The sequence below is a fragment of the Balaenoptera borealis genome (genome assembly GCF_965194805.1).
Source record: "Balaenoptera borealis genome assembly, chromosome: 4".
NCBI classification, from domain to species: Eukaryota; Metazoa; Chordata; class Mammalia; order Artiodactyla; family Balaenopteridae; genus Balaenoptera; species Balaenoptera borealis.
In genome coordinates, this window is record NC_138861.1 from 33,592,111 (window position 1) to 33,607,175 (window position 15,065).

The following is a 15,065-nucleotide window of genomic DNA, read 5'->3' on the forward strand; positions in this document are numbered from 1 at the left end:
ACTATAATTCGCTATGCATTGTCTCCCCATGGGGTTACCTCCAGCATTGTCCCTGCTCAGATGTAGAAAGACACATTAGTATGAACATATACTGATGATGATGACGTTACAGAAGAGTTTCTTGCTGCAGGGTCAGATATGTTCTTGAAATTCTCCAGATGGCAAAACTTCTTTCTTTCTTTCCACGCAATCAAGAGCCTCATTTGGTTAATTTTTTTTAAATTTTTTTTTGCTACAAGATCAAATTAAAACTCCTTGGGATTTACCTTCTACTATCAACTACTATAATGAATTATAATTGATCAGATCCAAAGAGCCAATAAGGAAAAGTTATCTCATGTGCTCAAATGATTAATATAATCAGGATTACAAAGATTAGTGATTTGCCCAGAGTTGAAGCATTGACATCTGGTTCTTGCACCTTTTAAAATTATGGTCGATTTTGGTCCCACAGAATAGCAACCCTGAAAGATGCATTCTGCTAGTAAATATGAGACTAACCTACCTTCAATGTAAAATTTGCACTGTAATTGTAGTTCATCGGAAAATTAGTCTATTCTCTTTGAGATATTGTTTAGGCTATCCTACTGTTATTGTAATTAATTTTTAGATATTGCTACATTGACAAAAATGAAAAAAATGTATAATTTGACATTTGAAATGAAAAAGACAGAAACATAAAAAATAAAAATCACATTTATTTAAACAAAAATATACACACAGTGTACAATGAATATGGTTTACACAGAACAATAAAACAAAATGATATTTCTTCGAATACCAATATAAAATGATCTAACCTATTTGTGCCTCATTTCCTGGGACTATACATTATTGGTTGATCTAGAATATACATTTAACATTAAAACAGTTGCCAATGTTTCAGATAAGTACCGCAAGAATCTGAAAATCAGATATTAGGTTAAATAAAATAATAACATCTTCATATGAGTATATGTGTACAAAGGATTGCACATGTGCCATAAAATGGGAGTGTCTATACAGTTACAGACACGTGGAGTCTGCCTTTTAAAAGTTTGAAAGCTCTTTGAAATGGTTTTTAATATTGATAGCGATATAAAAGCATCAGAAGAACTATATAGATAATATAGCAATTTTGCCAATATTTGAGTCAATATTGCCTGCTAGTCAATAAAACCACACCAAGTCATCATTAAAGATGTACTGCTGAGTTGTGACCTAGTATGGCCTTGGAGTAATTTTGATGATTTTAGGAAGATTGTGAATGTATTCATAACGTGTGTGAAAGTGCAACATCTTAAACGAATGGTTTATCAGGCAACATCACTTGTATTAGGTCTTCTCTCCTTTAATGTTCAGTCTCTCTGGGTACTATACTTAACTGTGAGCCTTGTTTTCCTTTTTAAATTTAAAATTCTAAATATTCATGCAATCTATAAAAGTTCAAGCTCAGGAGAGCTGATGGCATGTACATTTTTCAAGTTAATATGACTTTACAATTTTTTCCTACCTCCTTGTTACTAATAGACTGATATGATTTCTTTGACATCAGAAATGTTTTAGACTTCCTCTTACTTGCTTAGAAATAAAATTAAAAGTGATTAATGTACACTATGACTCAGAAAGGAAAAATCCAAATTTCCATACCTCATCTTTATACCTAATTGGCCTGCCATATTTTATCTACAACATTAACTGTATTTTTCTGTTCTTAAAGACAGTCTTTGCTAGAGATAGCATCTGTTTGGAAAGTTCTAACTTAAATCTTCCAAAGAAACAAAAGATCTAATACATCAGTACTTTGTTTATAAAGCAATGAAACATAAATATGGGGGGAAAAAAGCATAGCTCTTGCCAATTACAGCTGGGTTAAATCAATGTGAATTCACCTGAAATTGTCAATCCACTATACAACTCTCAGCAAATCATTCCCTTCAGCAGCACATAATTTGTGAAGCCTCCAGCTATTGGGGATGCCTTGTGTTCAATATGTTTGCTTCGCTCTGCAACTGCTCAACAGTTTTTTTCTCAGACCAGTTTCTTAAATGGTGATAAAAGTTAATTTACTTCCCAAAAGATTACAAAAGGTGCCCTGTATATTGAACTAAACCACTGATAGACCATCCTGTTTGGAAATCAAACACCTAAAACATCTGTGTGATTTAGTGTGCTGCCAGAGTTTAATTTGTTTAATCTAACAGTGTGGCTTTCAATGGAGCTATATTTATTAGAATCTGGGCATGGTAATATGTTACCGTTTTTCTTCTTTTAGCTAATGCTAAAATGATAAACTTAAAAATGGATACTGAAGCACATTTTTAGTGATACTCTGATTAGGCTAACATTTCCCTGAATTTAGCCTGAAGTTGTTATTACGTACACTAAAGCTGCATTGCTGAGGTTTCTCTTGCAGACCATCATAGAGAGAGGCATTTTTAAAACACATCGTTATGATTAAATGATTTAATTATGCATAAAATATAAACATCAAATATTACTTATAGTCTAATAGGAGTCTTTAAAGAGGGTAAAAACCAAATCAAAATTGTAGCCATCTGAAGACGAGCGATTGCATTTTATATCATTTGAATAATTTAATACTGCTTCCCATTATTGGTTATTTTCTGGAGAAAAAGTGATGGCGGCATTCAGTTACGTGCTGGTAATTGTTTGACAACTGGCTTTCCAGGAGTTAAAAGCATGGGTTGGTAGCGTTTGGCAGTTCCTGTGGTGTAACTCCCATTGTGGTCAATTTCAAGCTACGGATGTGATGTTACTGAATGTGGGGTCCGGAAGAGAGACAGGCACAGTTAGCACGTTATAATATTGTGTTTCCACTGTACAGATACAATTGACATAAACAACCTCAAGAGCAGAGGTCAATAGTAAAATGTACTAAAACAATTAGGAATTGGTAAGTTTTGATTATTACCTTTGTTTTTTAATAAAATCTATTCAACTGTATTTTATAGTTTAATATTTAATGATGGCTGTGTTTTCACAACTGGCTTACAGAATTTAATGATCAGCTATCATAGGTCAGCATGAGCCACTTTCCAGCACACCACTGCTATCCTCCTCTAGGCACGTATCAAACTTGACATAGGAGGGGGTTTGATTTGCTTGGGAAGAAAAGCATGGCTCTACAGAAATCTTTTTCTTCTCCACCGTCTTATTCTGTGCAAAATACTATACTTAGCTGAGAGGAAAAAAAGGGAAGTATCCTTCATCCAGATGCTAGCTTTTAAGACTCCACAGTTCCTCAGAAGAAGAAGTGTTAGTCTTATAAAGTAAGGACTAGAGGTTAGTTACCTGGGCTCCTGCTCTAACTGGGCAGTTGGTCATTTCAGTGCAATTTGTAAGCAGGATCACATGGTTGCTCTGACTCACTGGGTTATTGGATTGACCAAACTATTTACATCCAAGGATTGTTTGGGCAGAGTGTAGACAAAACCCAAGGCAATATTTACAAGAAAGAAACAACCACACAAGAAATAAATGAATGGGTGCATCTAAAATGTGAGTCTGCTTCAATAAAATATTTCAAACTTTAACGTTCAGCTGTTTTGTAGAACGTTTTCAGGCTCTGGATCTTTGGTCACTGGGTCAAACGTAATTAGGATTCCACCTTCCTTTGTTTTTAAATATGTTTTCTATAGGACTTTGTAAATAGCAAATACAGAATTTTTATCTACATTTGAGGATATCAGAGGGCAAACATGTTTTTGAACCAAAAAAATTATCTTGTTTGGAAATGTTACTTTCTTGGTTCAGTTTCTGACTCAACGTGATCCTTTAAAATAGAATGATTGGTGCATCTTTTAAATGAAAATGAAGATAGAAAAGCAGGACTGAGCCTGTGTTTGTACAAAAGAGATTTTAAAACTTTCTGTTTAATATTTTTCCTTTGATTTAGAAAGCGTTAATAATTTAAGAAATAATGAAGTAGCTTTCCAAGGATACTTGGAATACCTCTCAGGAAAGAAACAACATTGTTGTCAATATGAAACAAAAATTTTCTGGATGAAATCCACTTTTAGAAGTGTGCACAAATATAAGCTTCCAATAGGGAAATGCAGATGATTATGCTAATAATAAATGAGAACTTACATGCATTTGTATTACAGTCAGCTCTACTCTTTTAGAACTTTTGTATTAGTACTTAATAAAAAAGAAAAAAGTCTTTGAAATGTCTTCCCAAAATAGAAAACCCTACTGTTGGCTTTCTAGTTAATATTTTTTTTCCATATTTGAGTCAAGAGGTTTCATTTTTAAAAATACAAACAAAACACTATTGTTTATAAGAATATTTACAAGATGATAAATCACTTAAGTTATCTTGGAACTCAGACTACCATTTGATATACTGAATGAGGCTTCATAGTTATTCAAGGAAACCTCTGTCATCCCAACCTCTGTACCTTAAATCCAGTGGGATAATGAAAATAATCACAAATGCTACCATTTTCAAATGAAATTGAACAATTCAAAGATTATATTTACTCAGTGAAATGAAGAATGAGGCATAAAGGAGAACACCAAGATAACCTGTCTATGAATAGATCCACGGTACACAGCATCTTTTTATGAAAAAGGCTGTAAATAGTTTGACACCTGCCTCAAGTATAATGCCCACAAGTCCTTAACTAAAAGATTAATAATTCTAGCATTGAAAGCCCCAAAGGGTTATCTAAAATACAGTAATTTGAAAAACCAAATATGAGCCTAGAGATATGTTTGGAATTCTTATTTCAACAGGCATCTTCGTGGAGGAGCTATTACATCAGCTATGGAAAGCCCCTAAGATCATCCATTGAATGTGGTCACAGCTAAGAAGTGTCAGTGTAACAGGCCTCTGGCATTTCCAAGGGAGATTTATGCTCTGGATGGCATGCTCCTCTGATGAGAAAGGAAAAAGAATAGATTCTTAACATTTGGAGAAAAAAAAATCTCATTTGTTCAGACCCTTATACTCCAAGCTTCAATTCCAGCAATAAATGCCAATTTCTATTTAACTAACTAGCATTCTTCCCAAATTTTCATGTATATATTTAGTGTGGCAATTTAGAGAACAGACAAGCCACAAGCTAAGAAGGTAAGAAGAGATTGTAACCAGGGTTCTAAAATTATCTAGCTGGGTAATTGGGGGTATATCTTCCTTGTGTTTTAATTTAGCCATTTATAATGGTGTTACACATGATGATCTCTAAGGCAACTTCTGATTTGGAGTTTTGGAAAACTTTCAGTGTTATTTTACTAAGTAAGGGCAAATTTGAAATTCCATTGAAGAGAAATAATTGTTTGGGTTTATCATTAGTTATGGTGGCCTATGTTTTAAAAGGTTTATTCACGTATACTAATCTATGCTAGACAATGCATACTTACACCATCTACATTCTATACCAAGATGACTGCTAGAAAACACCTCAAACATATTTTACAGTCTTTCATGAACTTGACTACATAAAGTTCAGGCTGATGGGGCCATCGAACGTAAGTCAGAGTTTTGAGAAGATACTACGCTTTTGAAAAGTATTTTTACTGCTTTACTAACACTGTCCATCTACGTGTTTAGGAGGACCTGTCACACCTCCACGATGACAAAAGTCCTTACAAGCACACATAAACTGCTTCTGTAGTCAAAATCATGAGTTAACTCTCCCTAGTTTCAAGTAACTAGAAAAATATTTTTTAAAGCCCACAAATGGGCTCTCAGGTTATTTGTGAGAAAGGCCATGGAATAATATCTCAAAGTCTCTCTTCCCTTTACACTCTATCATAGCTTTGGAGTGGAGAATGCCACTCTCTGAATCACCCCCAGGTTCCCTGTAGAGACCTAGGTTTTCTCAGAATGTCTTTCATTAAAATACCCCATGAATGAAATGTACACTTTCTGAGCTGATCTCAACCAGCGAGAATCAATACAGGCTTAGAACTAGAAACGCGATATGATTTAAGGTTTGTTTAATGGATTTCTTTCAGAGTCATAGGCTGATAACTAATTCAAGTAATTCCTAGATTTGGGCAAATATCCCTGATCACCTCCCTCCACAAATTCATGACAATGAAAACATAAAAAAGGTAGAGATTATCCAGCGGAAGCATATTTGTGTTCCTGTTTATTTACATGTTGGTAAACTTAGGTGTCAGCTTTTCCATAAGTCCCCTCTGGAGGTCTGTAGTACTTGGGGAAAGCCATCAGCTGTAGCATGTTGAAAGCATACTTCCTGCATTTGATATTCTTCAGTACATTTTCTATGCGGCATCCTTCTCTGGTGAAAGGGGAAAAAGGACAACTTCATGAAACACAGAATAAATAAATATGCTTTATTTGTCCAATGCAGAGTTGCAGCAACAGTCCAAGTAAAAATAACAAAGATTCAACTCTACATTTTTTTTTTTTTCACAAATGATGATACATCTTACAAAATTAAATCCTAGGCCAGGCCCAATACCATTATTGCCCTCAGAAAAAAGATGAGTAGAGTCCCTTTGCTCTTAACATATATTTAAGGTTTAATAAACTCTTTAAATATAATTTGCTTCACAATACAGCTTCATTTTCATTTCATAAATATATCTGCCTTTTTTATAAGTTTTCCACAAATGAATTTCTCAGTCTCTTTAAAACACATGAACATCTACACATAGCCCTAAGGATGTAGGTTCTAGGAATAAGGCATTTAATTTATTAAGTCTGGCCATATAGATTTTTAAAGGAAAGTTTCATCTCTATTTGACTGCATTATTTTAGCTGTGCAACGAAGAGGAAAATGACTTTCCAGACAGCCTGGTCCAAGTCTCAGCTTTATCAAGAGGAGCGCTTGTGTACAGACAGTACATAAGTCACAGGTGCTGAAAATGGAGCATCGAGACACAAATAAGACTTTGTTAAAAAGAATAGAAAAGTACTCTGAGAGCCAAATCAACCCAAACCATGGTTACAAACGGGTTCATTTAATTACAAAACATAAATAGCCATTCTCTCCAGAAAGTTACTTGACAGAAAAGGGTTAATTGCAGGAAAGAAATCACAGAACTAACAGGTTAAGATATCAAACAGAAGATTCTATCAGCTGATGGCGACAATGAGATCGGCACAGTGGAAATCAAGTCTGGAACCTCCCATATCTCTAGGACTTGTCTCAGCATTTCAGGGTTTGTGCAAATTCAGTCTTAATTTCTTTAAGTAAATTTAATGGGAAGAGGAAGAGGAGATGCAGAACGTCAAGCTCTCAGGATTCTGTTCTTTGTCTTATGCCAAAGACAGGAATTTAAAATTTCTTCTTGAGCTAGTTAACAGAGGGAAACACTTCTCCATGAACAAAAGAGCAAAATAATTCACTTAATGCATAGTGCTTCTTTTTTTTTTTAGATTTTAGGAAAAACAAATAAAACACTTACAATTCAAACATCTGTTTGTTTTTAAATTCTTTGACTCTGAAAATGTAGAAATTACAGCATTGTCCCCATAATTTAAAGTCCATTGTCAGTTGTAGAAAAGAAAGGAGTACAACATAAAACTTATTGGTATTTGGCTAAAAGTAATGCAAGACTTAAAATAAGCCACACAACTAGCAGGTGTGAGCTGACAAGCAGCAAGGCGACGGGATAGAAGTGTCGAGAAGTTGGCTTGTTATCAGTTAGACAGCCTGTTTCAGGATCATCAGATTCATTCAGTGCTCCCTGGGTTTGTCTGCTGTTAAACAGGGAGGGGGGGGGTGGGGAGTTAGGGGAGAAAAGAAAATAGTATAGCGTTCACACAGTAAAGAAACTCAACCTTAAATATCCTGAAATACAACACATTATCTTATATAATACAGCAGTTTCAGATGAAGATTTTATGCTAAATAGCCCCAAATGCATCCTGCGTATTTTTTCTAACTGGGCTTTTGTGCAAAAGGGAAGAGAGAAATGCTATGATGATATTCACATGGGTTGAATATGTATATGCACAAGGAAGAATCAGAGAAGCAAAACGGGGCCAACAGACAAGGCTACGTGAATAAAACTAAAATATGGATCAGCCCATAAAAATAATCTGATAAGTACATCTTTGGAAAATGAAATGAGAAACACAGTATGTAGTGAAGGAAACGGACGTGTCTGGCACATTTAAACACACTATTACTGTACCTATATAATGTATTTAAAGTTATAAAAATGATTTATGGAAATGGCTTGGTATTCAAAATGAATGAAACATCTGACATGTCATCCTTGGCAGCCATAAGACTAGTTTAACAAAACCTGACTCAGCACCCTTTCATCGGTTCAGCTCATAAATTATGTTGTCTCCTGCTCATCTTCCTAAAATGAAGCCAAATCTATCTCCTATGGACTCCAGATCTGAAAAGAGATCCACATTTACAGAGTACATGTTGAAAAAGAAAAGATTCTAAACTTCCAGGTTGTGTATTTTCTGTAAAAGTGAAAAATAAGCATTTGTAATTGGGCTTAAAAGCAGTTCCAATTATGGCACATCTGAAATACGCCATACTGATGTAAGTTGAAAATACAAATTCTTTTCTGTGGTATGGTTCAGCAGTATTCAGAGTATTCAGAATTTCAGTCACTCTCAGTTGTCAAGGAGTTTTTGATCTCTGTCAGCTCCTCCGGGTTTTGAGGCAGAAAACCAGCTGTTGCTTGGTCTGTGAACAGGGCTGTATATGCAAAGGTACCTTCTACACAAGCCCCTTAGCATCCATGGCCCCCTTTCAACCAGTTGCAGCTTCTGAAAACCTCCTACACAGAGATTTTTGACCTGGTGTCGACCACATCCAGTGGCCACATGTGGACAAACAGCAGTCGTAATTATTTCAAACAGCGATCTTAGTTTAAAACACCAAATCAATCAACGCTGGGCTGGGCTCTGGTGCTTCCTTGTTGTTCGGTTAAGACCTAAGGACTATGGAGCCAGTGTCAAAGTGAAATAGAATATTATCTGGAAAATGAGTGGCTTATTGAGTGAAAGGGAGGGCTGCATAATTCCTATTGTCAGTTGTACTTGGTTACTTGTTTAACTTTCTACTGCTCACTAGGTAGGAAACATGCAGTAGATTTTAAAGTATGGATACCTTTGAATGTGACTAGGAAAAGCTTCCTTGTCCAATATTATCTCTCTGATATCATCTTCACTAACACTCTCTCCTGTCCATTATTAAGATGAAGGTTATCTGTAGCAAATCTCAAGTTTGTTAAAACCTTGGTTCCTTTCCTTGTTAAGAGAGAAGTACAGTCTCCTATATCATTTATCTATCTATCTATCTATCTATCTATCTATCTAATCTATCTATCATAATGTAAATATTACATTCTGATTACAAATTTCGGTTAAATATTAACCACAATCTATCAATAATAGTATAGAAATACTCTTTCTTTCCCAGTGGGACCACCTGTAGACAGGCTCTGGCTGAGGAACAGACAACTGGCTGACCAGTAAGTTGAAAGGATCTTGTAACCGTCCTTACTCCAAATACAGGGCACTCATTCATACCAGATGGCTTTTTTTCCCTACAACTGCCAGAGCGCATTTAATATTTTCCAAGTCTGCTTGTTGAATATGCCTTCCAAGTGAAAGTGCTACATTAAAAGATTCTTTTTTTTTTGAGGGGCAGTTTTATAATTGAATTAATTTGTTGCTTACTAACTGCAATCTCTGGAGATAGAATAATATATTAAAAATGCCTCTGACATAGTCATTCTATTATTCAGCTGAAATTTGAAAGCAACATAGCCTACAAGCCTGCCACAGCACATAGAGCTTGAGGCCCTGACTATGTCACCGAGTGGACACAGCTGCTCTTGGGGCTGCTTCCTTGCTTCCTGCTAAGAACAGCACAAATGGTTATTTCTTCAGGGCCACAGAGGAATTTTTCAGCACTTTGCTAGTGTCAATGCAAAGGATGTACTAAGGAATAATATTAGTAATTTCCTCCCTGGGAGATTATGACAAATAACTAATTAGTGGCTGCCTTGCGGTACCCCGATAATCCAAGGTCATTAGTTTTAGCCATCACTGACCGGTAGATCACCACGGAAGCAAATCACAATGTTGTCTCCACTGAAAATGTGACATGATCTGACATTTAAGGGCAGTTACTGAATCTGCAGGATAGAAAATGATTTTTTTTTTCCTTCAAAGACCTGTCAAAGCAATCACTTAAAATAGAAACAAGTAAAAGGAAATGTCTCACTCTTAAACACATCACTGCCTACACAAGGAGACATTTCCTTAACTAAAACCCAACGTGTGTGACTTGATATTTGCTTATTTCCCCCTCTTTTCTGTCAGCAACTACTGCTGTATCCTAGATCACAAGTCCCCCACTATAGGTATCCGCTCAAATCATTCGGACCTCTAAAGATAAAAGTTAGAATCCTCCTATCTCCCCCTGCTGGGTAATTATTCATGAATAGTGTTGTTATTTAATAGTTTATTCCTTTAACCACTACAGCTCTTCAAGCTCCCCCAAAGGAAAATTACCAGTTATAACTGAATTGAAAAATCTTTCCTTCTGACGAGAAAGCTGATTTCCTTCCATGCTAAAACGAGACTGTTTCACGTTTCATTACATCCAAGTTCGGAGCTATAGGCATACCATCTTGAAATGCTGACCCAAGATTTTAGGGCCAGTATCTTACAGAACTTTATTTGAGTCTACACTCATCTGGTAAATTGATCTTAATAGAGCATCATGTTTCAGGCTCTAGAATGTTGGATTGTGTCAGATTTTAAACTGGCAGATCTGTGTAAAAATGAATATAATGTAGGTCTTTATCAATAAGAGCTTTGAGAGTGGTACCTACATCATCAAATCAGAGATTCTTCAGATGTAGAGTGACTTTAAAAAGTCTTCAAGTTGAATTACACATTTTATAGATGAGAAAACAAATTTAAAGGCCTTGCCTGGGCTTCTACAACAGCAAGTTGCAAAAAAGGATCCTGAATATGTAGTTTGCCTGGTTCACAGTCGGCTTAAATGATAAAAAATAAGAGAAGAATTTTTTGTTTTCAGTTTAGATCAAGGTCCAGTGTGAAATTTAATGACTCAAAATACCCTTAGATGTCAAATTATCTACCAAAACTTTCCAAAAATTTAATTTATAATTAGAATATTGAAAGTATATTTCCAGGACTTTTGAAAAAAAAACTGTGCAGCTGTTTAAACAGAGGGGAAATTTTAATAAAAAGAATACCAAGGTTGGGATAATTTCCACTGGCTTAGAATCAAGATTAGCCTTGGTCGCTACTGAATCACCAGCAACATTTAAAATGATTTCTTCATTTTAACTGAATTTCAGAATCTAATTCAAAATGCATTAGGTCAACCACAGGAAAAGCCCCTAAATGAAGAAATTACTTAGAAGACATAAGACTATGTCACTGCTTGGAATGTCCAGGTCATAGAGCGTTTCCAAGAATCATAGACAAGTTTGCTACAAAAGAAAGAGCAGTATTATGCAAAATCACACTCAGAGGAAGGAGTCCTCCCCGTGGGGTACTGCATGCACTTCTGGACATGACAGTCTAAGGCGAGGGCTACTGTGAACTAAAGGATACCAGAGCATGGTCACCAGGAAGATGATAGTGGGCTTGGGAACCTGGCAAATCAGAAAAGACTGAAGGCTACGGGAATGAGAAGAAATCCATTGGCTTAGAGAACAGGAACATTTATAGTTAAGTGGTTGTTGATTTCAGATAGTCAAAGATTCAGTAGTTTAAAGTCTGGGCAACTTGCAAATCAATGGAAGTGTTTGAAGTAAAGAAAGAGATCTCTCATGTATCATATCCAATCATGTCATAGCTGCTTTATAGATAGTATCTATTCATTTCTTACAAACAGTCCAACTGGTTACAATTATTATCTCCACAGGCGAAAAAAGGATTATAAAACCTGTGCAAGTTGCAGACAGGGAATTTTTATCTTTGTCTGTCAAATGGAAAAGCCATATTCCTTCTACTTTATGACTGTGATCCTTTGAGCACAGATTTCTCGCTACCTCTCAGAAACTGGCAGGTGTGATTTCTTGCTAGTTGCTAGATTAGATTAAGCAGCTTCTAAAATTACTTTCATCTCTACCTTCCTGTGATTCTTTGATTCTGTTAAAACATAACTGCACACTCTAGAGATGCATATTTTTTCTACTAATAGAATAGGTGACAGTTCAATAAGAAATAGGGTATGGGGCAAAAATCAAAGAAGGCAAAGCATGTTGACACTGTATTTAATCTCTAAAGTGGTTCTTGCTCATTCTTATCTATTTTCAGAATTAAAAAAAAAAAAACGTGACATATTTAATTGTTTAATTCTCCCCGGTATCACTTTTTACATTCTTCTTCCAATTTCACTCTTTTAGTTTTACAAAGTGCCTGGAAAATAGGAATATCTTCTTGTCAGAAGAAGCAAGGCTCCAAGTAGTGACACTTTCAGATAATATTTAACATTGTTTTGAAAAGAAAGTGCAGATGCCCAGAAAAACAACTCAAGAAAAGATTGATGAAAGTGTTTTATAAAAAAACTTTAAAAAGGAAAAAAGAGAGAGAAAGAGAGAATGAATGAATTTGAAGTATAATTGCTTCCATCAGACCATTTTCAGAGAATTGATTCCAGTTTTGATCTTTGAATTTTAACAAGGAGAATACTTGGATGAGGTCCAGAAAGAAATATAAATGATTAAAGGGCTAAAGAAAAATGCTTATGAGGAAGTGTTTAAGGTTAATTTTGTTTCGATAAAAGAAGGCTAAATGAAATGTGACTGCTATATTTAAATGTATGTAAGACAGTGGTAAAATAATTTTTGAGGTATTAAATTCTGTTTTGCTCTCTTATATTTTAGGCTGTAGCATCAAGCATGTGCCTCAGGGATTTTAGCAATGCTGAAAGCAAGCGCTGTCTGAACTAAATAGATTTGTTGTTCTTTAATCTTACGACAGAGAATATGAGGTGTCCATTGAGGGGGCAAAAGGATCTTTGAGGGCTGAAAGAGAAAAGAGAGGGAAAGGGAGAAGGAAAGGGAGGGAGGGAGGGACAGAGAGGGAGAAGGGGGGGGAGAGAGAGAGAGAGAGAGAGAGAGAGAGAGAGAGAGAGAGAGAGGGAAACAGTGGGGAGAAGACAAAGGGACAAAAGTTGGTGCCCGGTGGGTGAATCCCTGTGCATTGTTCTGTGTCTGTGGCTTGGGGGGGGTGTGGGGGGGTGTGGGGGTGTGGGGGGGCGGGGGGAGGGTCGCGGTATGGAGGGCCACAAGATGCATCTAGGGAGGCTCTCCCTAAGTCACTGGTCCACCTTGCCAAAGGTTCCCTTGTCTTGAGCTTGGTTTGGATATAAGGAGATGAAGGGGCTTAAAGATACCATAATGAATAGGAAATGGGCACATCCGCAGCAGATGACAGATACTGACAAGCCTTCCAGAAGTTTCAGTGTGAGATAAGACCCGTGGCAAGAGGAAAGCTCAAAATAATAGAGACTGACTTTCCACCAGCCTGGTTGGATAGGAGCTGAAATGTGGAATGAAGTTTGTTTAAGGAAATTATTTTAAAAGTAAACAAAACCAAACCACATGCCTTAGTTCGTAAACAGGTAAATAGGGTGGTTCTACAAAGAAATAAGTACTTAGATGTGGATATATACCTGTAACTCATTTTCTATTTCCCATGCAGTGTTATTCGCCTTTCTTTGTACAAGAGCTCCTACAGGATGACTTAGTTTTAATGGCTTCAAAATAACAGTCAGAGAGAAGAAACCAGACTAGTCACTGAAACATTCTGTAAATGTGTTTGTGGCTAAAGTACTGAAAAATATAAACAACCCTTGTCTCACTGCTCTAGTTTGGCACTCTCCTGGATTGGGGAGAACTTTTATACCCCAGTGAAGAGGAAAGTAACAAGCAAAAATATAAGACTTCTGATTCCATTCTTGATAAGTACCAGGCAGAGGATAATGAGGTAAATCCATCGAGAGCCAGATTTCCTGGTGGGGCTGTCCTGAGCTCCCAAATAAAAATAAAAGTCCATATATGCTCGTGTTGTTAGGAAAGTAGCTTGGGAAGGTAGCGGGTATCAGTAACAACAGATACCCATTTGGACACGTGTAACGGGAAAGAACATCAGCCCAGCTTCCCAACATCTATTTGATTAAGTTTCAATCTTCCCTTTTCAAGGGAGAATGTTAAGATCTACCCAATAGGATTATTGAGAGATAATGTAAAGGCACCTGCACCTACCACATTCCCAACAATAGATATAAGTAAATAGGTAAATAAAAAAATTCCCTCTCTAGCCCTCCTTTTGTTAAATCTCAGTTTTCGTGCAGACAAGGAGTATCTTGACGAGATGGGCAGCTGCTCAGTTCCAGCTCTTTCTCCTCTAGTTCTCTCTAATGCTGAAGTGCCCCCAGGATTTAGGACAGCACACTTTACCTTCCTGTACTAGATATACTGCCCTTAGGCAGTATATAAGTCAACCAGTCCCATGACTTAACTATCACTGTATGATGATGAATCTTAACTTTCTCTCTCTACTGTACACCTCTTCTCTGAATTACAGACACATATATTGCATCTTCACTTGGATGCCTAATAGACATTTTAAGGTATTGAAGCATGGCAGACTATGCCACCCCCAAATATTCCACATTGGCATGAGGATTATTTTGAGCTAAAGGCACTTGAAGAAACAGCGCGTGCGGGAAGAGTGCTCTGACTTCCCCTTTTCTTCCTGAAAGCAAGAGATAAAATTCCCGCGTGGAAAGGTGCCCTCTCTCTACCAGCAGGAAAGAAACATTCTTATCACCAGATATGGGGAGTCAATGCTGAGAGAATTCTATACAACAGACCTAGATGAAAGAATTCGTATCTTCCTTTAGCACCACACCCCGTGTCCCCATATATTTCCGTTATTTTTCCACAATTGCTTTTCTTTGTTCAACCTAGTATAAAAGTATTTAGGTTTTGACACTTCTTTGGGTCTTCATTTTCTGGTGAGAATTGCCATGTATATGTAAAATGTGTATGCCTTTCTCCCATTAATCTGTCTTAGGGCAGTTTAATTCTCAGGCCCAGCCAGAGACCCTAAGAGGGCA

General features: G+C 36.5%; 1 protein-coding gene across 6 annotated transcripts in view; it reads right to left on the reverse strand.

Moving 5' to 3' along the window:
* Window positions 1-678: 678 nt before the first annotated feature.
* The window catches only part of INPP4B (inositol polyphosphate-4-phosphatase type II B), a 371,544-nt gene continuing 357,157 nt past the window's right edge, over window positions 679-15,065 (reverse strand). For 3 of the 6 annotated variants that reach the window (XM_082390011.1, XM_082390015.1, XM_082390016.1), the window contains one exon: window positions 6,289-7,681. In XM_082390011.1, coding sequence (XP_082246137.1) covers window positions 7,507-7,681 — 175 coding nt within the window. In that variant the 3' untranslated portion in view covers window positions 6,289-7,506. Of the gene's footprint in view, window positions 6,255-6,288; window positions 7,682-15,065 lie in introns of those variants that run through there. The other 3 variants (XM_082390014.1, XM_082390013.1, XM_082390012.1) reach the window with 3 other exon arrangements.